Here is a 25,100-nt window from a genome sequence, read left to right on the forward strand (position 1 = left end):
GGGCGAGGAGCGGTGACAGTGGCCCGCGGCCGCATCCGCCTCTTATTCACGGGCCCCGGCACCGGCAGCACCTCCGGCACCGGCAGCAGCTCCGGCACCTCCAGCAGCACCAGGTACGGCCCGTCCGGCCCTCGGGGGCCATCTCTGCCTCTCTCCGGGCCACCGTGCCCCGGTACTGTCCCGCCGCAGCCGGCCCGTCGGCAAGGCCCCGGGAGCGCTGTCACTGCGCGGGGAGCGGGGGAGGTGACAGTGCCTGAGCCAGCCCCGCTCCGCGATGCCACATCCCTGCCTCTGCACTGTCTGTGACCGTGGCCTTCGGAGAGGTGGCCGGCGGGATCTGGTATTTCACCGCTGGGTTTATTGCTTTTCCTTTTTTTTTTTTTTTTTTTTTTTTTAACTCGGTTTGCTGGAGAAAAGAAGGCTCGGAGGGGACTTTATCGTTTCTATAAGTCCCTGAAAAGGGACTGTAGCCAGGCAGGGATCGGGCTCTTCTCCCAGGTGACAATGACAGGATGAGAGGAAATGGGCTCAAGCTGTGCCAGAGGAGGTTCAGGTTGAACATCAGGAGGAATTTATTCATAGAAAGGGTGATTTGACATTGGCAGGGGCTGCCCAGGGAGGTTGGGAGTGCCCATCCCTGGAGGTGTCCAAGGAATGGCTGGATGTGGCACTCAGGGCTGGGACAAGGTAGGCATCGGGCACAGGGTGGACTCGGTGATCTCAGAGGTCTTTTCCAGCCTCAGTGACTCTGCAGTTCTTGTCTGCCAGCCCAGGTGCTGAGCTGTTCCTGCTGTGGTGCTGGTCTGCACAGGCAGCTTGGCGTGTCCACACTGATGTCCCCCTGCTTGTCCCCTAGAGGGTTCACCCCTTTGACTCAGCTGGTAGAGGCTGCAGCATGGCACCAATTCCTCTCTGCCCTATCAACCTGAACCTGAGTGTTTTCATGTGCTTGACAGCACCCCCCCAGTTACCTTGGGGTGTTTTTCAGTGTCACGTTCATACAACCATTCAATTTACCTGTGCAGTCTGCAGGATCCTGTCTGGATAATCTTGCTCAATAGCTGAGCAAAGCTGTTCGAGTGTTTTACAGCTGTGTTTTGAGTGGTTTTCTGTTCTGATGCAAGACCTTTTCTAGTTGGTGTAATTCTGGTTTCTGATTCCTGCACTGCCTGCTCCACTGCATGATCATATTTCTCACACTTGGTAATTAATTTTATTTTATTTCATTTTGTCTGCTTGGGTTTTTCTCCTTATTATGCCCCTCCTCTTTCCTGAAATTTCTGTTCACCTTGTCCTGCTGATCATCAACCCCAAATTTTCCCTCTCCTTTTAACTCCAGATGAATCTGTAATTCTCAGCTTCACTCAGCTCTTCTCCATGTAATCTTCCCCACTTGGCTAAAGTGCTGTGGCCTCCCTAGCACAGCATGCAGGGCAATTCCCTCCATGGAGGAAAAAGCCCTTCAAAAAAAAATCTGATGAATATTTTCCAATATGCAAGAAGTAAAGCAAGAACCTCAAACTGAGGATCTGTGATCCTTCATGCAGAGAGGTACCTCTGATACAGGGCAGATAAGAGTTTAACTTCTTTGTACCTTTCATTTCAGGAATGTCTGGAAAATCTCCAAAATCTGGAAGCTTGTGATAGGATTAGCTGCTCTGCCATGGAGCTGTGCCAGGGGCCAGGATGTCACAGACCAATTACATTTTAGGGTTTCAGCAGGTTGAAATTTTGAGTCATCAAATTTTTTTCTTGCACAGAGAAGTATTTGTCTTTTTTGTTTGTGAAATCCTTGAATAATAATCTTGAAAAGTATTAACACAAAGGGCTAATCTTTAACAGCTGGAGACATGCCCAGAGTTGTGTAGGATTCTCCTCTTGCTGGAATGGAGAATGCTGACTCTTCCTCAACACTTGGATTTTGGGAGATGGAGAAAAGTCTTTTGGCTTTGGTTAGAAGTGAGGAGCAGAAATGTAATACCTGGGGAGTCTGCTGAAAGAAATGCCTCTCTGTTCAAGGCAGCACATTCAGGGGGTGGCTTTTTTCCAAAATAAATTAGGGATAAATCCATCACTTGCTACTTCTGTCTTCTGCAAGCAGCCTGAAATAACAGCACCTTTGAGTAAGCAATGCTTGCATCCTGCTGTTGGTATTTAGGGGAGGTTTTGCTGCTGTTAGGGGGTGCAGCAGTGTCCAGGCTGCTCAGCTCTTCACTCTGCTGTGTCACAGGGGGGCTGCATTTGATGAGCAGAGCACTTGTTGTGATCTGTGATCCTGCTCTGGGGTTAAACCTTTTGCCAGTTTGGCAGTGGGATGTTCTGTGAGACCAGAAACCCAAGCTTTGGGGACTCTTGGCTCTCTGCTGTTCCCTGCTGTGGGAAGAGCTTCCTCAAAGAGCTTTTCAAGTGCCAGCTCACATCCTCTTCTCTGGAAGTATACTGAGGAGCAGGCACAGAGAAGAAATCAAAGTGCATTCTCCTCATGAAATCCTACCCACAGGTTACCCCTAAATGGTGAAAATACAAGGTTATGTATTCAGGGGAAATTGCTGGGAAAATACAGAGTGCTCTAATGATCATTAATATCTGACATATTATTACTTTACATCTATTTTCTGATCATAGAATCCCAGAATGGTTTGGGTTGGAAGGGACCTTAAAGCTCATTCAGTGCCATGGGCAGGGACACCTTCCACTGTCCCCATCCAACCTGACCTTGGACACTTCCAGGGATAGCCAATATCATGGAAGTTTGTGACATGATTTGTCTGATGAAAATCTAGTAGAAATTGGGCATTTCATTAGAACAAGAAATTTGATGAACTTACCTTTCTTCCTGTAGTTAGTATTAGTAAATCAGAATTTAAGGGGAAGTGAAAAAGGAACACTTACAGGAAAAATGATGTAACTACTTCACAGACTTGATGAGTCACACAGTTTAGTTTTCTTTCTGTTTCTGTAAGTGTAGAGAATAGAAAAAAATGACTTGTTTGATGTTAATCCCACCTTAATTTATACTCTGTATAAACTTTCTTGGCTGAATTGCAAAATAGTTGAGGAACCTGTAATCCTGGCAGTAAAACCACTTCAATCATTCCGACATTTCTTCTGAAGACTTCTTAGTGCTAATTATTAACTCTTTTATTTTTTCCCCTCCAGACCTGTGTCAGAATTCCTGAAGCCCATCATGCTTTCCAAGCTCACCCGCTGCCAGCCCCTCGCTGTTCTCTGCCGGGGTTTTCATTCCTCCCTGAGCTCTGCTACCTCAGTGGCTCCCAAAAAAACCCTCCAGAGGCCTCTCTCCTCAGATTTAATCTTTGAACGTGAGGCCAAATATGGTGCTCACAACTATCACCCACTGCCTGTTGCTCTGGAAAGAGGAAAAGGTATTTTATTTAGGTTTTTCCTGGAGGTTGAAGGTGTTGTGGGTCTGTGGAGGTGAATGAGAACATGGCAGAATGATTTTGACCTGACTGATTTCTGAATCTCTGTTGGGTTCTTTTTGGGTGGAATTGAAATCATTGATGAAATAAAATCATCAGATTGTTGATTAGAGAGCTGCATTATTATGCATAAGGGCACCTGAAAAAATTGTGCTGTCTCTAAAATGTTTTAAAGGATTGATAATTTCCAGAATAACCCAGCAAGTAATTTTTAATGCCACTTAATTTCTTCTGTTACCTTGTGAGGAGAGGTTTAATGTTAATGTGAGCAGGAAAAGGTGCATTGGAATCCTATCTAAGTCCTTGTGGGCTGTTCATATATTATCACTTAATTTAAATTTACTCTGGTCATTAATTATGTATGAGGAGCCTTTTTTGGTCTTGTCTTTTTTTTTCTGTGTGCTGACCACAGGTTTGTTTTCCCAGGTGTTTATGTGTGGGATGTTGAAGGCAGGAAGTATTTTGATTTTCTGAGTGCTTACAGTGCAGTCAACCAAGGCCACTGTCACCCAAAGATTGTGGATGCTCTGAAATCCCAGTCTGAAAAACTGACCCTGACATCCAGAGCATTCTACAACGATGTCCTTGGGGAATACGAGGAGCTGGTCACCAAAATGTTCAATTACAACAAAGTTCTTCCAATGAACACAGGTAAAGAAATACTTGGTTTCCATTTTAGTTCTTGTCTCTGAGATTCACTGGTTGTGTAACATTTTGTGCTGCACTGATGGCTTGTTTCATGTGCAAGAGTGATAATGGTGCTGCTTTATGTTTTAGGAGTGGAAGCTGGAGAAACTGCCTGCAAACTGGCTCGGAAATGGGCCTACACTGTGAAAGGAATTCCAAAATACAAAGCTAAAATCATTTTTGCAGGTATGTTAAGTGTGTGTTACGAGTTGAGGACATGAGGATCTGGACACTGGGTTACTGGGAGGCAGCCTGAAGTCACAGGGAAAGAAAGAGCATCCAGTCCTTCATGCTCTTTTAATCACTTAAAGTGCAGTACTTTTTATTCCTGAGTTGTTGTTCCTGCATAACTTTTTTGTGGGTTAACTCCTCAGCTTGGTGCCACACCTCTCACAGATTGCTCAATAGGGTTAAACAGTCCTCTTGGCTTCACCCACCAGGGCTTTTGTCCTGTATTTTCCAGGTCTTCCAGAAACTGGCATTATCAGGGTTATTTTCAATTTTCCAGACTACTAGCAAAACTTAAGGAAATTATTGTGTAAATTTGTCAGGTCTTAGAGTATAATTTTCTTTTGGTTTTTGATGTAGCAACAGGGTGTATTTATGCCATCAATACAAAATGCTAACCATTAGGAAGGGGATCCTAATATCTTGTTAGATAACTCTTAAAATGTGGAAAGTGTGATGTCCTTTAAAGTGTTCTGGCTCTTGGTCAGTTTTGTAACAATTTCCCCTTTTTTTTGTTTTCCAGCTGGCAACTTCTGGGGCAGGACAATGTCTGCCATCTCCAGTTCTACTGACCCATCCAGCTATGATGGCTTTGGGCCCTTCATGCCAGGATTTGAACTGATCCCATACAATGATCTTCCAGCTCTTGAGGTATTTGACAATTTTTTGTTCTTTTATATGGAATCATTTTACAATTTCTCTTTGGTAATAGCAAGGAAAATCAGAAGTTTATACTTTGAAACAGACATTAAGATATCTGTAAGTAGATGTGTATATATATAAGGAATGTGTTTGTTGTAACTGTGGATAGGAAATGTGGGTAAATTCTGCTTTGGGTTTGATTTTCAGTTAGGCTTTAGGATTTGAAAGAAAAACTCCATGATCTGTTTAATTTCCCAGCCACCTGGTCTAGTGGAAATGTCTCTGCCCATGGCAAGAAGTGGGATGGGATGAGCTTAAGGGTCCCTTCCCACCCAAACCATCCTGTGATTCTATCACTAGAATTCACTGCAGTTGCAAATACTCATTTCCAGTTTTACATCCTTAAAACCATGCCAGGTTGCTGTTCCACAAGCTCCTGAAATGCCAGTGATTCTCAGTATTTCCCTGTGTTTTCTGAGGTTAATCCTGTCAAGCACCTGGGGAGGGGTGACCTTGATTAGGGACAATTTCTGTGAGTAAAAACCTCTGTACCTGTTGGGGCTGCTCCATACAAGTGGGTGAGCTTTGGAGATTGAGGGATTATAGGACAGAGCAGCTTTTCTCCTTGGACTTGGCTTAGGGGCCACAAAGGTCTCTCAGTGGTCACAGCTGCAGTGTGGAAAGGCTTGTTCAGCTCTGAACCTGCAGCAGGCTGCCCATGGTGAGAGGCCTGCAAGTATTTAATGCCTTCATTAGAGCTGGACTCACTCTGCTCACGGGGCAAAGCTGAGAGAAGCTGTACTGAATTCATGCTGGGAATCATTAGATCTCTTGTGCCTCGTGGACTTCTAAACCTTTTTGAACTTGATAGTGCAGAATGTACCTGTGGACTTTGCTTTAAGGTAAAATTGTCTGGAGGGGCTCAATTCTTTTTGTTTAAGGGAAGAGTTGAGCAATTGTTTGTATTGTATGGGGCAATATGAAACTGAGGGTGTTTCTGAGGTGATTTATGAACTGATCTGATAAACTGCTTTGCAGTTTAAAGCTGGGTTTGCAGTTTGCAAGGTTTGTACTTCCCAGGCCAGCACAGCAGCTGATTTCACGCTGCCAACAGTGACACAGCATTGGAACTGAAGTGGCACTCAGAGAGAGCTGCCTGACAGCAATGCTGCTCTCATCCTTTGAGGAAGAACACCAGGGCTAGAATCAGGTTCTGTTACATGTATTTTCTGTATTTGAGCTGAGTAAAAGCTTTTTCTTTTTGTCTCCTCTCCCCGTGCCCAATGTTGCAGCGTGCCCTTCAAGACCCCAACGTGGCAGCTTTCATGGTGGAGCCAATTCAAGGGGAAGCAGGTGTGATTGTTCCTGACAAAGGCTATCTCACAGGAGTGAGGGACCTCTGCACAAAGCACAATGTGAGAGAGAATTCACTGTGGCATTAAACATTCAACACTTAACACTACACACTGTGTTTACTGGTGTAACTTGTCAGGTCACCCTTCTATGCAAGGTGTACGACTTTATATGCTATTTAATAATTCCCTCTTCTTTCAGTGGAACAATGCAGGTATACGTCTTGTGTTTCCTGGTAATATCTCACTAAAAAGTACTTCTTAGCAGTGCACATTATTCACTATTTCTTACTATTGTCACTGATTTAAGTTTCTAGTTAATATTCTTCAACAGGATTTATTTTAGATTCAATTAACTTCTAATTTTTTTTCCACAATATAAGTTTCCAATTAACATGGCTATCCAAGACCTTGGTTGCTGATGTGCATAACTGCTACCAAGAATCAGTTACAATAATGGGTCACTGAATGAAACACTGAGAAAAATGGTTATCAGTGATCTCTGATTTAAAAATCAGTGGTCTCTCTTTCCAGTAGAATTCAGATTCCTAATTTGTAAGTGCTAGTCATAATTATTTTCATATTTTCAAAGAAAGACATTGACATATTATTAATAAAGTTGTCTTCATTATTGCTGTGATACCTCAAAAAATTGTATTAGGATTGGGTTAGGAATGATAGTGAAAGTAATTCCCTGTTCTGTTTGAATTTTTCTTCTCTTTACAGGTTCTGTTTATTGCTGATGAAGTACAGACTGGTTTAGCCAGAACAGGGAAAATGCTGGCTGTTGACCATGAAAATGTGAGACCTGATATAATTCTTCTTGGAAAGGCCCTTTCTGGTGGCTTATACCCTGTGAGTACTAAAGAAATACCAATAATTTAAAGTAACATAAAATTACCCAAACATTTGTTGAATAATCGTTTTTTTTCTTAGTCATCAACACTGAAAATCTGCCAGTTGGAAGAACAATAAATCTGATGTTTGTTGTACTTGGAAATTGTTGTTTGCAAGACTAACTATGATTTATGACCAGACAGTCCAGCTTGAGAGAGACAAAATAAAATAATGGAATACCAAATATACTACCTTTATAGCTGAACAACTGGCATTATTTCATTTGTCTGGCATGCCTGCATGGCTGATTTTATCCTCTTGGAGTGACTTAAATTCCTGCTGATTAGGCTGGAAATTACAATGCCTTGAACTATGTTGGCCAGCTGACAGGATTTCTGAGTTGTTAAACCAAGTATTGAAGCTTAAACTCTTGAAATAATATTCCGTTTGGAGAAATTCCCCTCACTGGGATTGAAAGTTGTGTTACCACTATAGCTAAGTGCATTTAAGGGATTAATTATGGGATTGTCAGATCTGCTGGGAATGTAAATGAAATTTATCACCATAGGCTGAAAACTTTCTGAGCTCTGAGGGAAGGTTTGCTTTAGATATATTAAAGTTTCCTGTTGTAAGTATGTGAGTTTGCTGTCCTTCCCATTTTAGGTGTCAGCAGTGCTGTGTGATGATGAAGTCATGCTGACCATTAAACCTGGTGAACACGGATCCACATATGGAGGAAATCCATTGGCCTGCCGTGTGGCAATGGCAGCACTGGAGGTTTGTGTGGGGGGCTAGAGGTCTGGAATCCAAATTAAAAAGGGTCTCATGATCTTTGCTTAAATAAATGGTATTATTTTTCATGCTATCAGTAGAAATCTAGCTTTAAATAAGTATGGAAAATTGGTAGTGGTTATCTGTAGATCATAATACAAATTCAAAATTTTTTATTGGAAATGCAGCCCACTTCCTGTGTTCTTATGATCTTAATGTCTTAAATGTCAAAATAAAATTCATCTAGAGGAAGTTTTAAAGCAATTATGTAAATTTAACCAAATACCTCCATTAATTTCATGAAGACATTTTGAAATTGGCTTATTTTACTACATCAGGAGAAGCTGTTGCTCTGTGAGCTCGAGAACCGGTATGGATCTCAAATGGAAACTACAATGTCCCATCCAGAAGGTGCAATTCAATTATTTTGTAATTGCTTAATTGACTACATTGATGCAGGTCACACAGAAAACCTCATCACTACCCAGGACTCAGACTTGGAGAGATTCAGAGCCTTCAGAGGTTTGCTGTTTACTTGCAAATAACAGCAAACAAAGAGCAGTTTATTTAGAATAAAATTTCAAGGACATTACTGTTTCTTGTAGACACGAATGAGTAAAGGCTCAATACCAACCTGCTGGGACTTGCAGCCTGTGCAGGGACACTGTGGCTGCAACAGCTTTTGTGAATCAGCAGGTTCAGTGCCATTACCCATCCTGCCCCATGGCAAACAAAACAAATGCACTGCCCTTCAGCTGACTGTAGATCTGACTTCTCTTTAGGTAATTGAAGAAGAAAATCTGGCAAAAAATGCAGAAATAATGGGTAATCTGCTAAGAAGTGAGCTCATGAAGACTCCATCTAATATTGTGACTGCTGTAAGAGGAAAAGGGCTCTTGAATGCAATCGTAATTCGGGAAACCAAAGGTGAGGAAATAAAACCAACTGCACAAACACAGCATGGAGAAGTATTTTTCAACTTAAATTGTAGGTAGGGGATGGCATGTAGACAGGATGTTTGTGTTTAGAACATGGCTACAGTACTGTATTACCACTGAAAATTGATTTAAGTTGGTGTGTGCTGTTAAAAATAGGGTTTTTAATTAAGAACAATTGTTTTTAAATTAATTGAACTCTTATGATTTGATAATGTTCAAACCTGATGGTGAATCTGCCTCCCAACAAATGACTTTATCTCTCCTCTTTGGGAAAAAACTGTCTACAGCTAGAACACCAGTTCCTGCCAGGTTATGGGAGCATGGGCTGGGATTAGTTGTTTTTAGAAGAGTTAGAAGAATACAATGAATACAGGAGGGTACAAAGAAGGAAAAAATTAATGATGGAGAAGAAATTATATCAGAATAATATTGAATTGTAGCAGAAATCTGAATATCAAGGTACTTGATGAAAGGATACAGTGCTGCAGGAAGTGGTGTCATTTTCCACAACGATGCGCTGAAACCCAGGTTACATAAACATAACCTTATCTCAAGTCCTGTCCACATGTTCCCTTACCTCCTCCTCACATGCTTCCCCTTTTAAAATTTATTTTGAAGTCTGAGTGCCAGACAAGCAGTGAGCTGTGAAGGAGCAGAACTGCGTGTGCTGAGGCAAAGGACAGCTCTGGAGCAGTGTCGCTGTGCAGATTCCAGAGAGTGACCTCTCCTTTGTGATCACCAGGTGCTGCAGGTGTGGCACCTCCTCTGCTGTGCTGGGAACGTCCTCAATGTCCCCAATGTCCTGCTGATGTTCTCCCTCCCTCCCTCCCTCCCTCCCGTTGCAGATTACGACGCCTGGAAGGTGTGTCTGCGGCTCCGCGACAACGGGCTGCTGGCCAAGCCCACGCACGGCGACATCATCCGCCTGGCCCCGCCCCTCGTCATCAAGGAGGACGAGATCCGAGAGTCCATCGAAATCATCCACAAAACCATCCTGTCCTTCTGAAAACATGGCCCTTACAGCCTGGCACCTGACTGGCCCAGCGGGGTGTGTTCACATGTGTGTGATGAAGGCCTGCTCTTGAAGCAAGCATCTCTCATTCCTTTTATCTAAGAGGACTTGACTATTAAAACATAGCTGTATCTTTAAATTATAATGGCTCTGTAAAAAATACAGAATGGTTTTAAAGAATTTCCAGTCTTGAAACACTTGGAAATAAAGTTCTGTATGTACTGAACAACTAAGTTGGAATATTTGAGGGAGATACCTATAGAAATCTGCTTAATTGTTGTAAGTCTTGCCCAAAGTTTAAAGTGTGATATATATATATATATATATTTTAGGTTGCCTTGCACTCTCATATCACTCTCCAAAACATGGCATTTGGCATTTTTTGCCTCTCAGCAAGATGTCTGTAAGATGGAAGCACTTATCATTGTGGGTGAATTTCTGTTTTTCATGTGCAGCTTAAAAAAAAATTCTAATGCTGAAGGTTTGACAAACTGGGTGTTATGCTGGTGGACTTGAGAAGCATCGAGCTGTGTTCTGTGTGTACAATATTTTGATTGTATGACAAGAGATGCTGTTTTTAAGCCTGGCCTCAGTGTTTGGCTTTGCAATCTTGTAAAATAAATCTGAACATTTAGATCTGTTTTTACTGTTACAAAACTTTCTATCATCTGGATGTTTATATTAAAGCACATTTTGCATTAAAAAAAAATACGTTGATGTGCAATGAAAATACTCTGAGTCTTCAAACAGACAAAACCTCATAGAAACTTGGAATTTTAAATTTTTCTTAGTTGGTTTTAGCTGAACTAAACCCCAATTAATCACATAGTGCAAAATGTTCCCTTTGCTGAGCATAGGGGTTAAATACAGTCACATGCTTTGGGATTTGGAAGGCTCCTTAGTTCATGGCAGTGACCCAGTGGGGTGACAGAACATTCTCCCTTCCTTGCCTTGGGTGATGTGGCAGCTGTGGGTGAAGTAACATGTTAGGAATAAGATAAAAAAATGCAAGGAGGTGTTGGTGAGGAAGTTTGATGTTTTTGAACACTGGGCTTATGGGCAAGGAGGGAAATACCTGAGAGAACCCATGGGGTAAACAGCACTTGCTGGAGACCTTTCAGAGCCCCAACAGGTAAACTTCTGAAACGCCTGGCAGCACAAATGTTGACTTTTTTAGAGTTACAAGGCTGGCAAGGATGAAGGATATGCTCGGATTTGTTCCTGCCCCAGCTCAGGCACTCTTTGCCTCATTGCCAGAAGGGGCTGCAGGGTGGAAGGTTCCAGTCTGTGTTTTGGTGCTTCCCTGTCCTCACTCTCAGCAATATTCCTGCCATGAGTGTGTCATGCTGACATTGTGCCCCTCAGGCCACAGAGCATTTATTTTCCTTCTGTGCAACAGTCATCCACGTACTTAAGTTTGTGGTTGTTGTTTCAGTTCTTATCCCTTTTGTAGTTAAAATTCTTTTGTTTTTTTCCTTAAGAGGTTTTCCTCTGCCATTTTGCAGAGCACTTGCTGTTCTGCAATTCCCTGCTGCCCCAGTCCCTCACTAAAGCTGGGAAGAGCCAGTCAAGTTCACATGATTTGGGCGCTGTCCTGTAGTTCATGCCCACCATTGTGGAGGATTTTTTTTTTGTTTAAACTGTTTTGAAGAACAGCTTTGAAGCTCTTCCCCCTTGTTTTTTTTTATTTGTGTAATAAACAGGAATTGCATGTAAAGCTCTGTGACATGCTTTACTAATTTGTATTCTCTAAGAATATTTCTCTGTCTGCTGATGATCAATTTGAGCTCAGATTTTACCCAACACACTTTCTGGTTGCAGTTTTAATAGGCCGAGACTTTTCAGAACTTGAGAATTTTTTCTTTTTCTCCAGCACACCATTGTTGAATCTCTGAGCTCTTAATTTGTCTTTTAGTTGCTTCATGAGTCCAATTATTTTGCAAGCTTATGAGAATTCCTAAGACAAGTCATCCTAAATTGCCCTTATTTAATGATGGGGTAATTGAGTTTTCTCTTTTAACCTGAGAGCTCTTTGGCTCTCTTAAGTAATCAAGGTCCAGGGTGTGTGTCTGGAACCAGAGCTAGAGCAGACAGAGGTTTTGATGGTTTGGTTTATTACAGTTCAATGCCAGAACAAGTACAAAATTACATGTATTATTTCAGAAGTGAAGACATACAGGACATTTCTTCCAAGGAACTAAGCCTGTCACCAGCTAACCTCCACTTCACAAACAATAAAAACCCTGTTGGCAGAAGTTTGTGAGTTAGGAGGTGGAGCTGGATGGTCAAAGGGAATGTCAAAGCTCCTTTTTCTGTGCAAAGTGATAAAATGATAGGCTATGAGAAAGCTTTTGGAATGATGTGTCTGTTTTGGGGGTTTGCTGTATCATGGAAAGTGGTTTTTGTGCCTTCTGGCAATCCTAAACTTGGCCAGTTCTCAGTGACACCGCCTGAACCTCTCAAACTCAAATTCTGCTGCTTGTATAACTAATGTGCTTGTAAAACCTGCCTGCGCTTTTGTTGTCTGGGATCTTAATTAGCCTTAGAAAATTTCTTCAGGGCTTTTATTCCCAAAAAAATGTAGACAACTAAAGTGCCTTTACCCGCTGAGTGCCAGAAATCAGCGCTCTGGGGTTTGAACTTGTTCCACTGATTGCTCAAGTGGAGGTAGCTCAGCCAAAGGCTGGTGTTGAGCAGATTTTAACTTGAAGGAGGTGAAACTGAAAATAATTTACAAATTAGTGTAATATACACACTGGAATGTGCAGAGAAAATGTATGTTTCATGAAATGAGTTTCGTTTTTGCATTGTAAGGTAGTAGAAAATTGAGAAGTGCAATCTCAGAGAATTCCTTTTCTGAACCTTCCTAGTGTATTTTTTTTAAGTTTGCATTAGGTAGAGATGCAAGTGTGCAAATGGCATTGCTTTTTTTCTGCTGTAATTGAAATTTATTTTTAAAATGGCACTTGAAAGAACTCTGTATTGCCTATCCAGAGGGCTTAGTTTTCTTTAGCAAGAGCTGTACGGCAATAAAACTTTTTAAAGGCACAAATATGTATCTGCAAAATGTTGCTATAAGAATTTGGCTGAAAAGGCCTAATCTGTCTCCATCACATATTTTTGTGAAATAGCTTGTGATGTTTCTCTAAATCAGGTATATGAAATGCTTTTCTAAATGAATAGTGACCCTGCCTTCAGTGCTGGGCAAACACACGAGGTAATCCAAGCACCCCAGAGCCAAACCAGCATTCCTGAGGCACCCAGGGCAGCCCTTGGCTTCACTGGGAGCTTTGTTTGTGGAAATAATGCTCAATTGTGCTGGCACCTGTGCACTTTGGCAAGGGAAAAGCGTGTGGGTTTTGGCATAAAATCGTTAAATATATATATTGGCATAAAAAGAAAAAATTACACTGTGGGTAAATGTAAACCAAGATTTAAGGGGACTATGTGAAACACTGAGAGGCAAGTGCCACACACTGAACAGGGGAGAGGGAAAACATACAATGCAGGGTTTCCTTTTCTTCCTCCTTCCTGTTGGCAATCTTACGAATCATGCTTATGACACTGTCCTTGACCTGGGCTCTTTTCAGCTACAAACCCCATGAATTTGTGTCATCAGGCAGTATTTACTAAAGTTAAGTAATCTATTTTGGTAATTTTTAATAGGACCCAAGAGCCTGGTGGTCATGACCGGGTAAAGAGCGTCACATCTTGAACCTGTTAGAATTTTCCATGATGAAACAATCTCTGTTTTGTCTTCTAACGACAATGTTGGGAGGATGAGCTAAGTATAAAAGCAGGCCTTAGTTATTTCTTTGTTCTTTTTAATTTTTTGTTTTGTTTTGTTTTGTCTGCAGCTGCTTCTTCATCTTTTCCACCCTTCCAGCAGCAGGTGGAGCCAGAAGCTTTGCTTTAAACTAAGAGTTTACTGCTGGGTGGAGAGTTTTTGGAATTTGGGAACTCCTGGGGGCTTGCTTTTGTGCTTTATCAACACCAAGGTGTGACACAAGCTTCGGTCTGGGCTCTGGGTGCTCTCTCAGTGCATAACTTGTGCTGTGTGCTCCTGTGGCTGATCTTGAGTGAAGGGGATTGTTAGAAGAGTTCCTGTACCTCCAGTGTGGCAAATTCCGACTGATAGGGATGTGGGGACAGCTGAGAGAGGAAAAAAGAGGCTTTCCTTCTCACATCACTGAAGTCGAGAAATGAGAAGATGGAGATTTGAGACAAAATTTTAAGTAGACCTTAAAACTTGTGAACTGCTTTCCCTAGACCTCCCTGTCATGTTTCCATCCTTAACTAGTTGGAGTTGCTGTATTTTTGCAGTGAAAAGAGGTGTTTTGCTGAACGTTCTCTCAGCAGGAAAAGCGAGGGAAAAAACATTACTGGATTAAAATCCCCTTGTAATACCCTGGGGGAAAGCTCATGAAGCTTCTGTGTTGAGGATCACTTGTAAGGGGTCCTGAGGCTCACCAAATGCTTGAAAGTGGTAAGATTTCATAGAATCATTAAGGTTGTAAAAGACCTCTAAGGTCATCAAGTCCAACCTTTCAGCTTTGCCTGTCAAACATGAGGAGTTATAGCAATCTGATTGCTCATGGCTCAAGGAAGACCAGCTGACTTAGGCCACAGTTTGGAATGCTTCTTTGTTTTTAATTTCCAGTTGAAGTTGTTGAGCTTTGGATTTCATCCTTGAGGCAGCCCAGTGTGGTGAATGTACTGTGCTGCATGTAAGAGGTGACCATCAGGAATCCTCTTCAGCTGTTGTTGCCCTCAAAGCTTTCTGTCCCTCTGCTCGGGCTTGCTTGGAGAAATCCAAGCAGAGATGGTGCTGTCTGGAAAATCCCCAGGCTGTTATCGGCTCTGGTCCAAACAAATACGGGTAGAAAGCAACTCCTACTCGTTCCTGTGTAAAATCCCAATAATCTGCTATGATTTAGGCTGCAGAGAAAGCCCCTCAAGAGTAGTGACCCTTGGCTCAATGTGCAATCCAAACAAAGGCCTGGACCTTGGATGAACTCCCAGACCTTCTCCGGGTCTGACACATGGGAGACCTAATCCTCAAATTAATACAGTCATTTGGAAGAGCTATGAAATGAGAAAAGGGAGTAATTACCCTCTAAACACTGAGTTCCCTGTCTGCCATAGGTATTTCCAGCAGGAATACCAGGCTGCCCTGTCTCAGATGAACTGTGCTAGAGCCTAGTTTTGTGGAAGGAATAATTGGCTCAAATTGGCTGTCCTGGCAGGAATGACAGTGGTGTACATTCCATCTGGCTCTTGTTGGCAAGATGGCCAATGCCTGGTCAGTGAAGTATTTGGCAGTTAGGGCTGTGCTGAAGGACTTGGACTCACATGGATGTGGTGGGAGTTTAAAAATAATTTTCCTTCAGAAGTGATCCTAAGACCATTGAAAGAGAAGATCCCCAGGAGTGCTTCCCTACATGCACTGGTGTTGGGACAAGAGCATCTATTTTCCAGTATTCCTTAGTAGTTTTGAATCTTTTATCCTTAAAAATCAGAAATCATTAAATACGAATTACTTGGTCTTTTGAAAGCATTTCTAAATAATGTGCTGGCAGGACAAAAAAGTTAATTTCTACCTTGATGGAGGCAGGAAAGCTGAAGAAATCACAAAGCCATGAAAGCTTCAGTGATTATCCTGTCCTCCACACCTTCTGCCACCAGTGCTGTGGCAGCTCCTGCCTTCTCTGAGGATAAAAACTCCTCTTTTTGAATGATGAGGGTAAGGTGAGTCCCAAAGGGACAAGCCAGCTTTGTCATCACAGGTGTCAGCAGCAGCAACCATAGAGACTCAGGGGAAAAAAAATCCACACTTTTACATGTATTTCAGTATGTTTAATACACAAACTTTGGTCAGGACTTAGATTTAGCAGAACATTTCGAGTTGTATTGCGTTATAGATGTGTAACTATACATTTTGTGGGTAGGAAGCCTTGTTGGAGCAGGTGGTTTGAGAAGTATCCTTTATTTGGGGTAATATTGTTTGCAGGGATAGGAAGCTGTTGTGATTCCAATTCATTTTATTAAAGCCTTGTTAAGTTTGTTCTGCTGTACCCCCATGTTCTCCCTGAGGCGGCTTACTCCTGGGTTTTACCTCCCTCACAGCTGTCCCTCATGCCATTCCCCACCCCTTGTTCCAGCTCTTCCCCTGCCTGTCAAGGCAACCCAGCCCCTTTTGTTCCAGAATCTTCCCTGCCACTCTCACCTCGGGCCAATCCCTGACTGCAACCCCCCTTTGGAATTCCCCTCTTCCTGGAGGCCCCATTGGCCCATGTGTGCCATCCTCCCCACCCTCCTACCCCAATAGGCCCCTTGATGGAGACGCTTGATGGAATCCCCTCACTCCTCCCCTGAGGGTTCCCTATTGGTTTGCTGTTTGTATCCATCCCTGACTTGTAGCTCTATAAAACCTGTTGCACAAGGGAGTTGGGGGTTGAGGTTTCGTATTTTCTTTGTCAGTTGGGGTGAGCCCTTTGGTGTGGAACTCCGAAGATGGAGAATCTCCACGTTCGTTCTCTGTCTGGTCCGTGTTGTGGGCGGTGTCTGGCACTGTAGAGCAAGTCACTCTAAAGGTTGTTCTTCTGTAAATCCCATACCAAGGTAGTTCACCACCGCTGGCACAGCCCTGGAGTTCTAAGAGCCAGCCCAGGCTCTGGTGGGATGCATTAGGAAGCCACTGGAGGGGCACTTGTTCCCACTAAGTTTTCAGATAAAAAACCTGTAGATAGTCTCGGCTGCTCAGTTTGGCCTGAGAAGAGGGGCAGTGTTAACCAGTCAATGTTCAGTTTCACAGAGCCATTTTCATTTTTTCAGCTGCTCTGGGAAGGGAGTGGTGAGCCAGTCCCATGTCACTCCTGGGGAGCTGCTGCTTGAGGAGCTGCCGTGATTTGTAGACAGTCACCCAGCTTCATGCAGGATAGATGCCACTGCTCTGCTGCTGAGCCCAGCACCTTCTCCTTTTGCAGAACAAGGATATTCCACCTGCGTTCTTTCTGCCACCACATTTGATAAACTAGAAGTTCTTGAGACACTAGTGTGTGGTGTTATTATATTTCTACAATCCCAATCTACAATATCTTTTCAGTGTTTTTTTAGGGCTGTAGATGTTCACAGCGCAGACTCCTTCAGCACATTGCTCCTTAGCCAGGGCCCCTTCAAGACTCCCCCTGACTGGCCAATCCACCTTCTTTTATCCCAGTTATCTTCACCAGCCACAGCTGCAGCCCATCAAGAACAACTGGAACTTAACAGGGCAAGGCATATATATAGATATTCAAAAACAATGCAGGTATTTTATTAGGACTCAAAGGCCACCTATACTCTAAATGTGCTGTGGAGGGGTTTGACAGCTGGCTTGCAAACAAAGCAGAGTTAATAGAAAAAGTAATAATTGATGATTTCTGAGTGTATCTATAGCAAGGAAGAAGGCAAGGCTGTCAGCATGGAAACAGGTTAGAAACGATACATGAAAATTTACGTAAGCTAGACTACGTGCATAAGTAGATGCATATACACGCCTTACTAAATTTCTGTAAAGCTTTCACCAATTATATTGACGCTGATTGTTTTGCACCAATGAAAATAATAAGTTATTGTGGTATAGTTAATGATTTAAGGTTAGGGTGTATATAAGCTAGCTGGAGAACGCAAAGAATAAAAAACTTATTTCTTCTTAAACTCTCATCACGTGTGTATGTCACGTCCAACCTAACACTAAGAGTGTCTCTTCCTTTAGAGGTGCCTTGTGCCTGGCATGACAGGACCCTGATTCCTCTTCTGGCCTCCAGGCAATGCTATCATGGGGTAGGCCCTGAGTAAGTGATGCCCCATGCACATAAAGGGTTGCAAACTTCTACATGGCAGAATATTGTAAGGGAAAAATCAAAGAGGACAGGGGAAATGAGGGTGTTTGTGCCCCTGCACGAGGCTGGCTTCTTCCACAGGAGGCTCTGTGTGTATATGGACCAAAGTCACGTAACTGGGACATGTTGTGTTGTCTGGACTGCAGTAAATGCCAGGCAGGCAGTTGCTGTACAAACACAGCTATTACCTTGCTGATAAAGTCTTTGATTTCTCCTTCTCATGTACAGGAATAGTTCCTTTAAATTAATAGTAAAGGCAGTGTGAGAAAGGGGCTGGCATTTGCATACAGTGCCGTCTCAGCTGAAGAGCTCAGGTTTGAGCTCCCAGCTCTGAAGTTTTGGAAAGCACAAAAATGAAAACAAGATTAAAACTAAGTGTGGTGGGTGTTTCTGTGTAGCCACTGGATTCAGAGCAGACCATACCTATATCATCACACACATCAGGTCACAACAGAGTGGCCTCTCCAAGCACAGCTGTTGCTTGCTAGTGAGGGAGCTACTGAAAGAAAATAGTTTTGGATGACCTTTCTCTTTGTGGCCCTGTGGAGATGAGCTGGGGTTATGTAACAGGGCTGAGGATTGCTACCGCTATTTATGTCCACAGGTGTGAGGTACACTTTGTTGTGAGGCAGCCTGGATGCACTTCACCATTGGCAGGGAGGGCCCCTTGTGCGTTCAGGCTCCTCATGGGGAGTGGGAGGCCCGGGAATGAATGCAGGGTCCTCAGACCTGGATGGGGGTGGCTTTTTTCTGAGCTGAAAGTCACCACTTTGTAATAAACACAACATGGGTGTGAGAAGGAATGATTTGGTTTGATCTAGTTTCTGTGTTTATGCTGTTGTTCAGCAGACTGGTGGGTGGTCACATGCTACACCAATAGCAAGACAATTAAAAGAAAAGGGCTCATTGGGGAAGATGGAAAAGGAAAGCCTTATAAATATGATTGCCTGGCAAAAGATTATGAGAATATGGAAACTATAAGGAAGATTGAAATGGAAGCAAGCTTTGAGGTATCTTAGTTACTGAACAGCTAGAAAACAATGGTGTGGCTGTGCTGGCAGTGTGGGTGCAGGAGCTGTGAGGGAGCTCCAACCCCTGTGTGAGTTCTGTCCCTGTGTGTGGCAGGTCGCTGGCAACCATGGGAACCTCCCTTGAGTGTTCGCTGGGGTGGGAATGGGCTTGGAGACAAACACAGGGGCTCCAAGGTGAGGGTGGGCAGTCCTTACCTGTAGGCCCTGAAGTAATGGGTAACACATGGTCTGGGGCACAGGGCAGGTGGAAGGTTGTCACCATGATATTTTTGGAAAAATCCCTTTGCCAGGATTTTTTCTCCTGGGAATATGAGAAGCCTCAGCTTCTCTGGTTTTGCTGCTCTGGAATGGGATTCAGAGAATTGTTTACCCAGCAGTGAATTGTTTTTACTTAACGACCAATCTCAGTTCAGCTGTGTCAGACTCTGGTCAGTCACAGGTTTTTGTTGCTCATTCTTTGCTGGCCTCTCTGATGTCTCCTTAATCTTGTTTTAGTACAGTTCTAGTATATTATTTTTTTTCATATAAAAAGTGGCCGTGGTGCTGCTGGTCCGTGGGACATGCCGGGTGCTGGAGCCTGGCCAGGGCTTGCTGGCAAGGCAGAGGCTGAGGGGCAGCTGGGCTCAGGGGTGTGAACACAGCTGAGGAGCAGAGCACTGCCCTGCAGGGCCACTGAGAGCAGCTTCTCACGGCCAGCAAGGCCTGAACAGCATGGCCATGGTACTGGGCAGATGTGAAGGGCAGCTATGCACTGAAAATGTGCTGCCTACCCTGGGGTCGTAGATCTGTATTGGTTATTAAGGTAAGCTTGGAGAAAGCATAAAATTATGAAGATTCCAGTTTAAAAAAACTTTATTTTTTGCGTATCCATGTCTACGTATCTATGTATTTATCTATCATCTATGTGTCTATGTATCTATCTCATCTATCGCTATCTAGATATCTATAGGTATCTATATATCTATCGATCTATGTCTATGTTTACGGGTCCAAATGGGTAAGGGTGATGGGGGTGTGGACAGGCTGACATTTGGTGCTGCTGTGTATTTGTGGCCGGCTGTAGGGCTTTTTTGCCCGCCGTTGTTGCTGCCAGACGTGTCTCATGCGCATTGGCCCAGGCTGGGAGCGGTTGTCCATCGTGGATCCGTGGAAGATCCATGGAGGCCTGTATGGACGTTGTGGCCGTGGTGCTGGAGTGTTGGCAGCCAAAGTGCCCTCAGACAGCCCCGGCACTGGCTGTGTGGAAGTGCTGGGGCTGCTTTCATCAGCACTCTGGGCTGGCCCAGTGTCAATCCTGCGGCGTTTTGCGGGTGGGCCGTATGATACCGCCGAGGCACTGTCTTTCTTGGGATAGCCACGTTTGAAGGCACACCGAGGGCAAGAGGAAGATCTGATTGTCTTGGGCGGACACTTGCCCTGGGAGAGCTGTGGTGCTGCCTGGCTGGGAGTGCTGGGTTTGCAGGTGTCAGCACTGTGGGCTGGCCCATCCGGGATCGTGCAGGGCTCTGCAGGAGGGCTGTGCGTTGCCCCTGACTGTATTCCTTCCTCAGTGTCGCCATGTTTTAAGGCCTGCTGAGGGCTTGTAGAGCAGCTGCTCTTGAGGAGCACCGAGTCCTGGGACAGTGTCAGCAGTTCTGTGCTCGAGGTTTTGGGGTCCACAAAGTCTGATTTGCCAGTGGAATCTGCAAAGAGGTGCAGGCAGAAGGAAGGTTTTCAGGACAGTGCCCAGGCTGCAGGCAGAAGAGGCCGCTGTGGTATCCAGTGCCCTCCTGGAGCCAAGCTGTGTGCCGAGGGCCCTGGTGCCAGGCCCATCGTGGTGCCTGTGAGTATTGCATAGTGCTGAATGCTTTGTTGCCTACCAGTGTCAGTGGCAGCACAGGTGCTGCACTCCCAGGAGCAGGTGCTGTTCCCCAAAGTGGAGCAGAGTTGGTGGATGCCCTCAGCAGCGCAGGAGCAGCAGAGCCGCAGTTGCCAGGGTCTGGAGGAGCAAGGAGGTGGTGAGGACAAAGTGTCAGAGCAGGGAGTGCCTGGCAGAGCCCTTGTGCATAATTCTACATGCCTGTGCCTGTGGGGAGACAGATCCCCCTCAGATGGCTGCATTGCTGCTTTGGCAGCTTACCCGTGTGCCTCCGTATGCTCCCTGCCTTCTGGACAAAGGCACGTTGTGGCATCGCAGCGGCCATGCCTCTGATCTGAGGGTCCGACCTCTGGGTCACTCTGCCATGATGGGGGTCTGCCAGAGAAGGAAGGGAAAGAGTTGGGCCCACATCAGGCAGATGGCCGCAGTCACTGCTCCTTTGCCTGTGCCATTTCCAGGGACTGGTTGGAGCTGAGGGCAAGAGGGACAGGCCAGAGGGTGGGCAGGCCTGGCAGGGCAGTCCCTAGGCTGGCACTGTGCTTGTGCCTGGTGCCTTGTGAGGTGGGAGGAGAAAAGGCAACCTCTTAGAGAGTCGGATCCCCATGGTGAGCATTTCTGTCATGAACGGCTCTTGTTTGAGGCAACGCGGGCATCGGAAGTCAATGCCAGCGTGCAGAGCCAGTCTCTGGATGCAGTGCCGGTGGAAGCGGGCGTCTTGGCAGGCGGGACACGCCATGGTTTTGTAGGAGATGTTGTCTTCCACCGTGTCCAGGCAGATGGTGCAGGTGTTGTCCTGGCTTGGACGTGGCCGCAGTGCCTGCTGTGGGCGGTGCTCCCAGCAGAAGGACCTGTGAGGAAGATAGGGGAGATGATTGAGGGAAGGGTGAAGTGCAGAGCCCTTGGGCTGTGCTGGCAGTGTGGGTGCAGGAGGTGTGAGGGAGCCCCAGCCCCTGTGTGGGTTCTGTCCCTGTGTGTGGCAGGTTGCTCCAACCATGGGTTCCTGCCTTGTGCATTCACTCAGATGTAAAGGGCTTGGAGAGAAATGCAGGGGTTCCGAGGGTGAGGGTGGGCAGCCCTTACCTGTAGGCCCCGAAGTACTGGGTGACACATTGTCCGTCTGGGGCACAGGGCAGGTGGAAGGTGCGGTCGCAGCCCGTCTGGCAGCAGGTGATGGTGGCCCCCATCTTGCAGCAGATGAAGCAGGTCTGGAAAGGGCAGAGCAGCCCCATGAATGTCAGGAGTGGAGATTTGTGGTCTGTTTGCATCTCCAGACAGTGAGTGGGATGTGGGCAGAGCCAGCTGAGAGCCCCAGAGCCACGTGCACCCGAGGCCCCTGCAATGCCAGGCCTGGGGCTTCTTTGCTGGGGAGCAGGAGGAGCTGGCGAAGCCTCTCCTGGTGCAAAGCCGCCTGCTCCTCCTGCCAGGTCATCCCCACCTTGTTGGCTGCTTCCCTGATGATGCGCCTGGTGTCCCCAACAGGAAAGTGTCCAGTGTCCTCGCGTGGGTAAAGCCCAGTGGCGAGGATCTGCAAGGCAGGGAAGGCCGGGAGCTTGTTAGGCCAGGGAGGCAGGGCCCTTGTGGGCTGAAAGCTGGAGGGAGCCCCAAGAGAATTCACCTGGCAGTAGGTGTGGACACAGAGCTTGAACTTCATTCTCTTGTCCCCACAGATGTCGTTGTCCTGGGTGTGGTGGCACAGCATGCAGGCTGCAGAGACAGAGCAAGTGCCCCGGGCATGAGCAGGTCTGTGGGGCTGGGCAAGTGTCCATGCAGGATCAGCCCCAGGGCCCTGCAGGGTCTGTGCTGTGCTGGCTGAAGGGCAGAGCAGGTCAGGCGTGGCTGCCCCAGCAAGTGCCCAGAGCTCAGCCCAGTGTGGGAGCTCCTGCCTGGGCCTGGCATGGTTCTTGGCTCCTCACTGACTACCCCAGAACGCCCTGAGCCAGTGCCAGGGAGCTGTGGGGTTGGAGGCTTCTGCTCTTACATTTTTCGTTGGGGACAGTTTCTGGCCGTGCCCTCTTGGATGTAGGAGATTTTGATGGCGAGCGGCCGGAGCGCCTCTTGCACTGTCCTGCTGGCATTTCTCCTCCTGACTGTTGTCTTCCAAGCCTGAGTGAAGAGATAGATGCGTTTTACCTGTGTCAGAGACACCAGAAGCCTCTGGCTTACCCTGGTGCCTGAGCAGCTTCAGGCAAGCTCCTTCTTCGCAGTCTCTCTTCGACTCTGAGGGTGGTGTTGATGTGCAGGCGTTTTTTGTGCCTTTGGCCCGGGTGATGATGTCACTGGGGCCACTGTGACATGGGCAGCACTGATGTGTGGTGATGGGCGATGGTGGTGCCATGCCCATGCCAAGTGGTGATGTTGCAGTAGTGGCTTCTTTGGAGGGGATGGGATTAACTTCTGCTGGGAGTAAATTTTGTATTTGTGACCAAATGATTGTGGGTGAGCCAGGGCTGTGTGGGGCATGTCTGTGCAGGGGTGGTGCGGCCTGTCATGCTGCTGAGCCCCAGCTCTCATGGCAGCAGGCTGGTGGCAACATCTGCTGGCAGGGGACACAGGTGAGACTGCAGATCTGCGTATCCCAGCCCACCGCTGACACCAAGTCTTCTGGGTGCACAAGTGTAACTTTGTGCTGCTACTCTCTGTGTTGGAACTCCTGTGGCAGCTGGTTGTGAGCCAGAGTGGCCTTTTCATCACCTGTAGGATTTGTCGTGATTTGTTATGTTGATTAAGATGTGTCATGCCTCAAGTCTTTGTCCTGTCATCTCCTCTGCCTACTCTTACATCCAAGCAAGTTTCAGATCGGGATGTGTTCAATGTCCCATCAGAATTCTCATCTCCAAGGACATAAAAACCTTCCCAGTCCTGGTGTCTGCTCCTGCCATGTCAGGCGCTCAGCTCCGACCCACCGCAGTCTCAGGCCATGGTGTGTGTGTGGGGAATTTCATCTGGAATGCTGATGTGTGGAAAAGGATCTGGGGGTGGTGGTTGATAGCACCTGAATGTGAGGTGGCACGTGCCCGTGTGGCCAAGCAGGCCATTGGCAGCTGGCCCTGTAGCAGCACTGGTGTGGGCAGCCGGAGCAGGGCAGTTCTAAGCCCCCTCTGCTTGGGCTTCTGAGGCACCTTGAATTCCCGAGTTGGTTTTGAGCCCCTTACAGTAAGAAAGACAGTGAGGTCCTTCTGCATGGACAGAGAATGGAATGGAGGTGGTGTAGGATCTGGAGCAGAGATTTGATGATGAGCAGCTGAGGGGGATATAGGCCTCAGCCTCAAAAAAAGGAGGCTTGGAGGGGATCTTGCTGTTGGACAATTGCTTGGAACGACGTTGGAGCCATTTGGGGTTTGTGTCTTGTCTTAGTGAACAGGTTTGTGTATTTATGAAACAAACAGGAAATGTACGAGGTTAGTACTGAGATGCTAAAATATAGTACAGTGTTTTGAATAAATAAAAAGCAGATGAGAATAAAATTCAAGTCTCAGTGGTGGTTACTACCAAAGGTTAGTTTGCTGATAAGTGATCTTGTATTTATTAGTAGCAGTCAAGAACTTTGTTAAGGCACACTGAATTTGGAGAGTTATGAAGAGTTTTCATACTCTTGGAGGTCAACTCTTGCCCTCATTTTTGTGTACTTAGGCTTTCATACGATTTTATCTCATGGGACTGCACATGTGGAACTTGGTATCATTGTCCCAGCAGTCCCAGGAGACCTGAAGGAGGTGGCTTTGTTCCCTCTTTGGGCAGCTGGGATGTGCAGGGGGAGCTGCATCTGTATGCCCAGATGGCACCCATATCCTGGCCACAGCTTCTGTGAGAAAAGAGATTTATTCACATGAAGTGGTAATACCATCATACACACCTGATGTGAGAGACATGCGCAGAAACCGTCAAACAGCTTCTTTATTCCATTCCTCACCCCACTCCTCTTTCACGTGGAACTAGAGAAATCCGAAGTGTGTGTTTCTTGCATATTGGTTTTCTTAGTACCACTTAAAAAGTATAGTTCAACACCTAATATTCTTTAAATAAAGTACATCAACAATAACTACGACTAACAGTCTGACAAATCAGAGTAAAACAATATTAAATATACTAAATACTAACTCAAATATCTGTAATTTCTGATATATTTCAACCAAATAATTAAAATCTAATAGCACCCATAAACACTCTCACAAAGATTTTAAAAAATCACACTGTATTTACAAAATAAATTCATAATGATTATTATAAATCATAAAAGAAAAATAACAATCATCCATCCCTTCATAATACAAAAACTCACCACAATATGGAAAGAAGACATACTATCCAATATTTGCATGGGAATGGGGATAAGCTTTCCTCCTTTGCTATATAATCTCATTTTCCCCTCAAATCCTGAATTCCTGACCTGTTTACTACTGCTGACCTATTTACTGGTC

The 25,100-nt window shown here is 45.4% G+C and overlaps 2 protein-coding genes across 2 annotated transcripts; one reads left to right on the top strand and one right to left on the bottom strand.

Moving 5' to 3' along the window:
- On the top strand, positions 1–10,544 carry OAT (ornithine aminotransferase). The gene is made up of 10 exons (XM_063163032.1): positions 1–113; positions 3,160–3,386; positions 3,870–4,094; positions 4,221–4,316; positions 4,882–5,009; positions 6,293–6,415; positions 7,079–7,207; positions 7,853–7,966; positions 8,743–8,887; positions 9,744–10,544. The coding sequence occupies exons 2-10, from the start codon at positions 3,188–3,190 to the stop codon at positions 9,902–9,904; spliced, it is 1,320 nt and encodes a 439-aa protein (XP_063019102.1). The 5' UTR covers positions 1–113; positions 3,160–3,187; the 3' UTR covers positions 9,905–10,544.
- Positions 10,545–20,370: 9,826 nt separating this feature from the next.
- On the bottom strand, positions 20,371–23,017 carry LOC134421706 (PHD finger protein 7-like). Its single transcript, XM_063162881.1, is given in 9 exon segments — positions 20,371–20,607; positions 20,610–20,802; positions 20,944–21,057; positions 21,264–21,530; positions 21,763–21,991; positions 21,994–22,015; positions 22,118–22,207; positions 22,298–22,386; positions 22,846–23,017. Coding segments are annotated over 9 exon segments (1,413 nt in total).
- Positions 23,018–25,100: the final 2,083 nt, after the last annotated feature.

The sequence above is a fragment of the Melospiza melodia genome, chromosome 9 (assembly GCF_035770615.1).
Source record: "Melospiza melodia melodia isolate bMelMel2 chromosome 9, bMelMel2.pri, whole genome shotgun sequence".
Taxonomy (NCBI): domain Eukaryota; kingdom Metazoa; phylum Chordata; class Aves; order Passeriformes; family Passerellidae; genus Melospiza; species Melospiza melodia.

Excerpts from the sequence above, each read along its gene's own strand:
- OAT (XM_063163032.1), top strand. The coding sequence starts at position 3,188 with ATGCTTTCCAAGCTCACCCGCTGCCAGCCCCTCGCTGTTCTCTGCCGG. Across the intron at positions 3,387-3,869 it reads TGCTCTGGAAAGAGGAAAAG|GTGTTTATGTGTGGGATGTT; the intron begins GTATTTTATTTA and ends TTGTTTTCCCAG. Across the intron at positions 6,416-7,078 it reads ACCTCTGCACAAAGCACAAT|GTTCTGTTTATTGCTGATGA; the intron begins GTGAGAGAGAAT and ends TTCTCTTTACAG.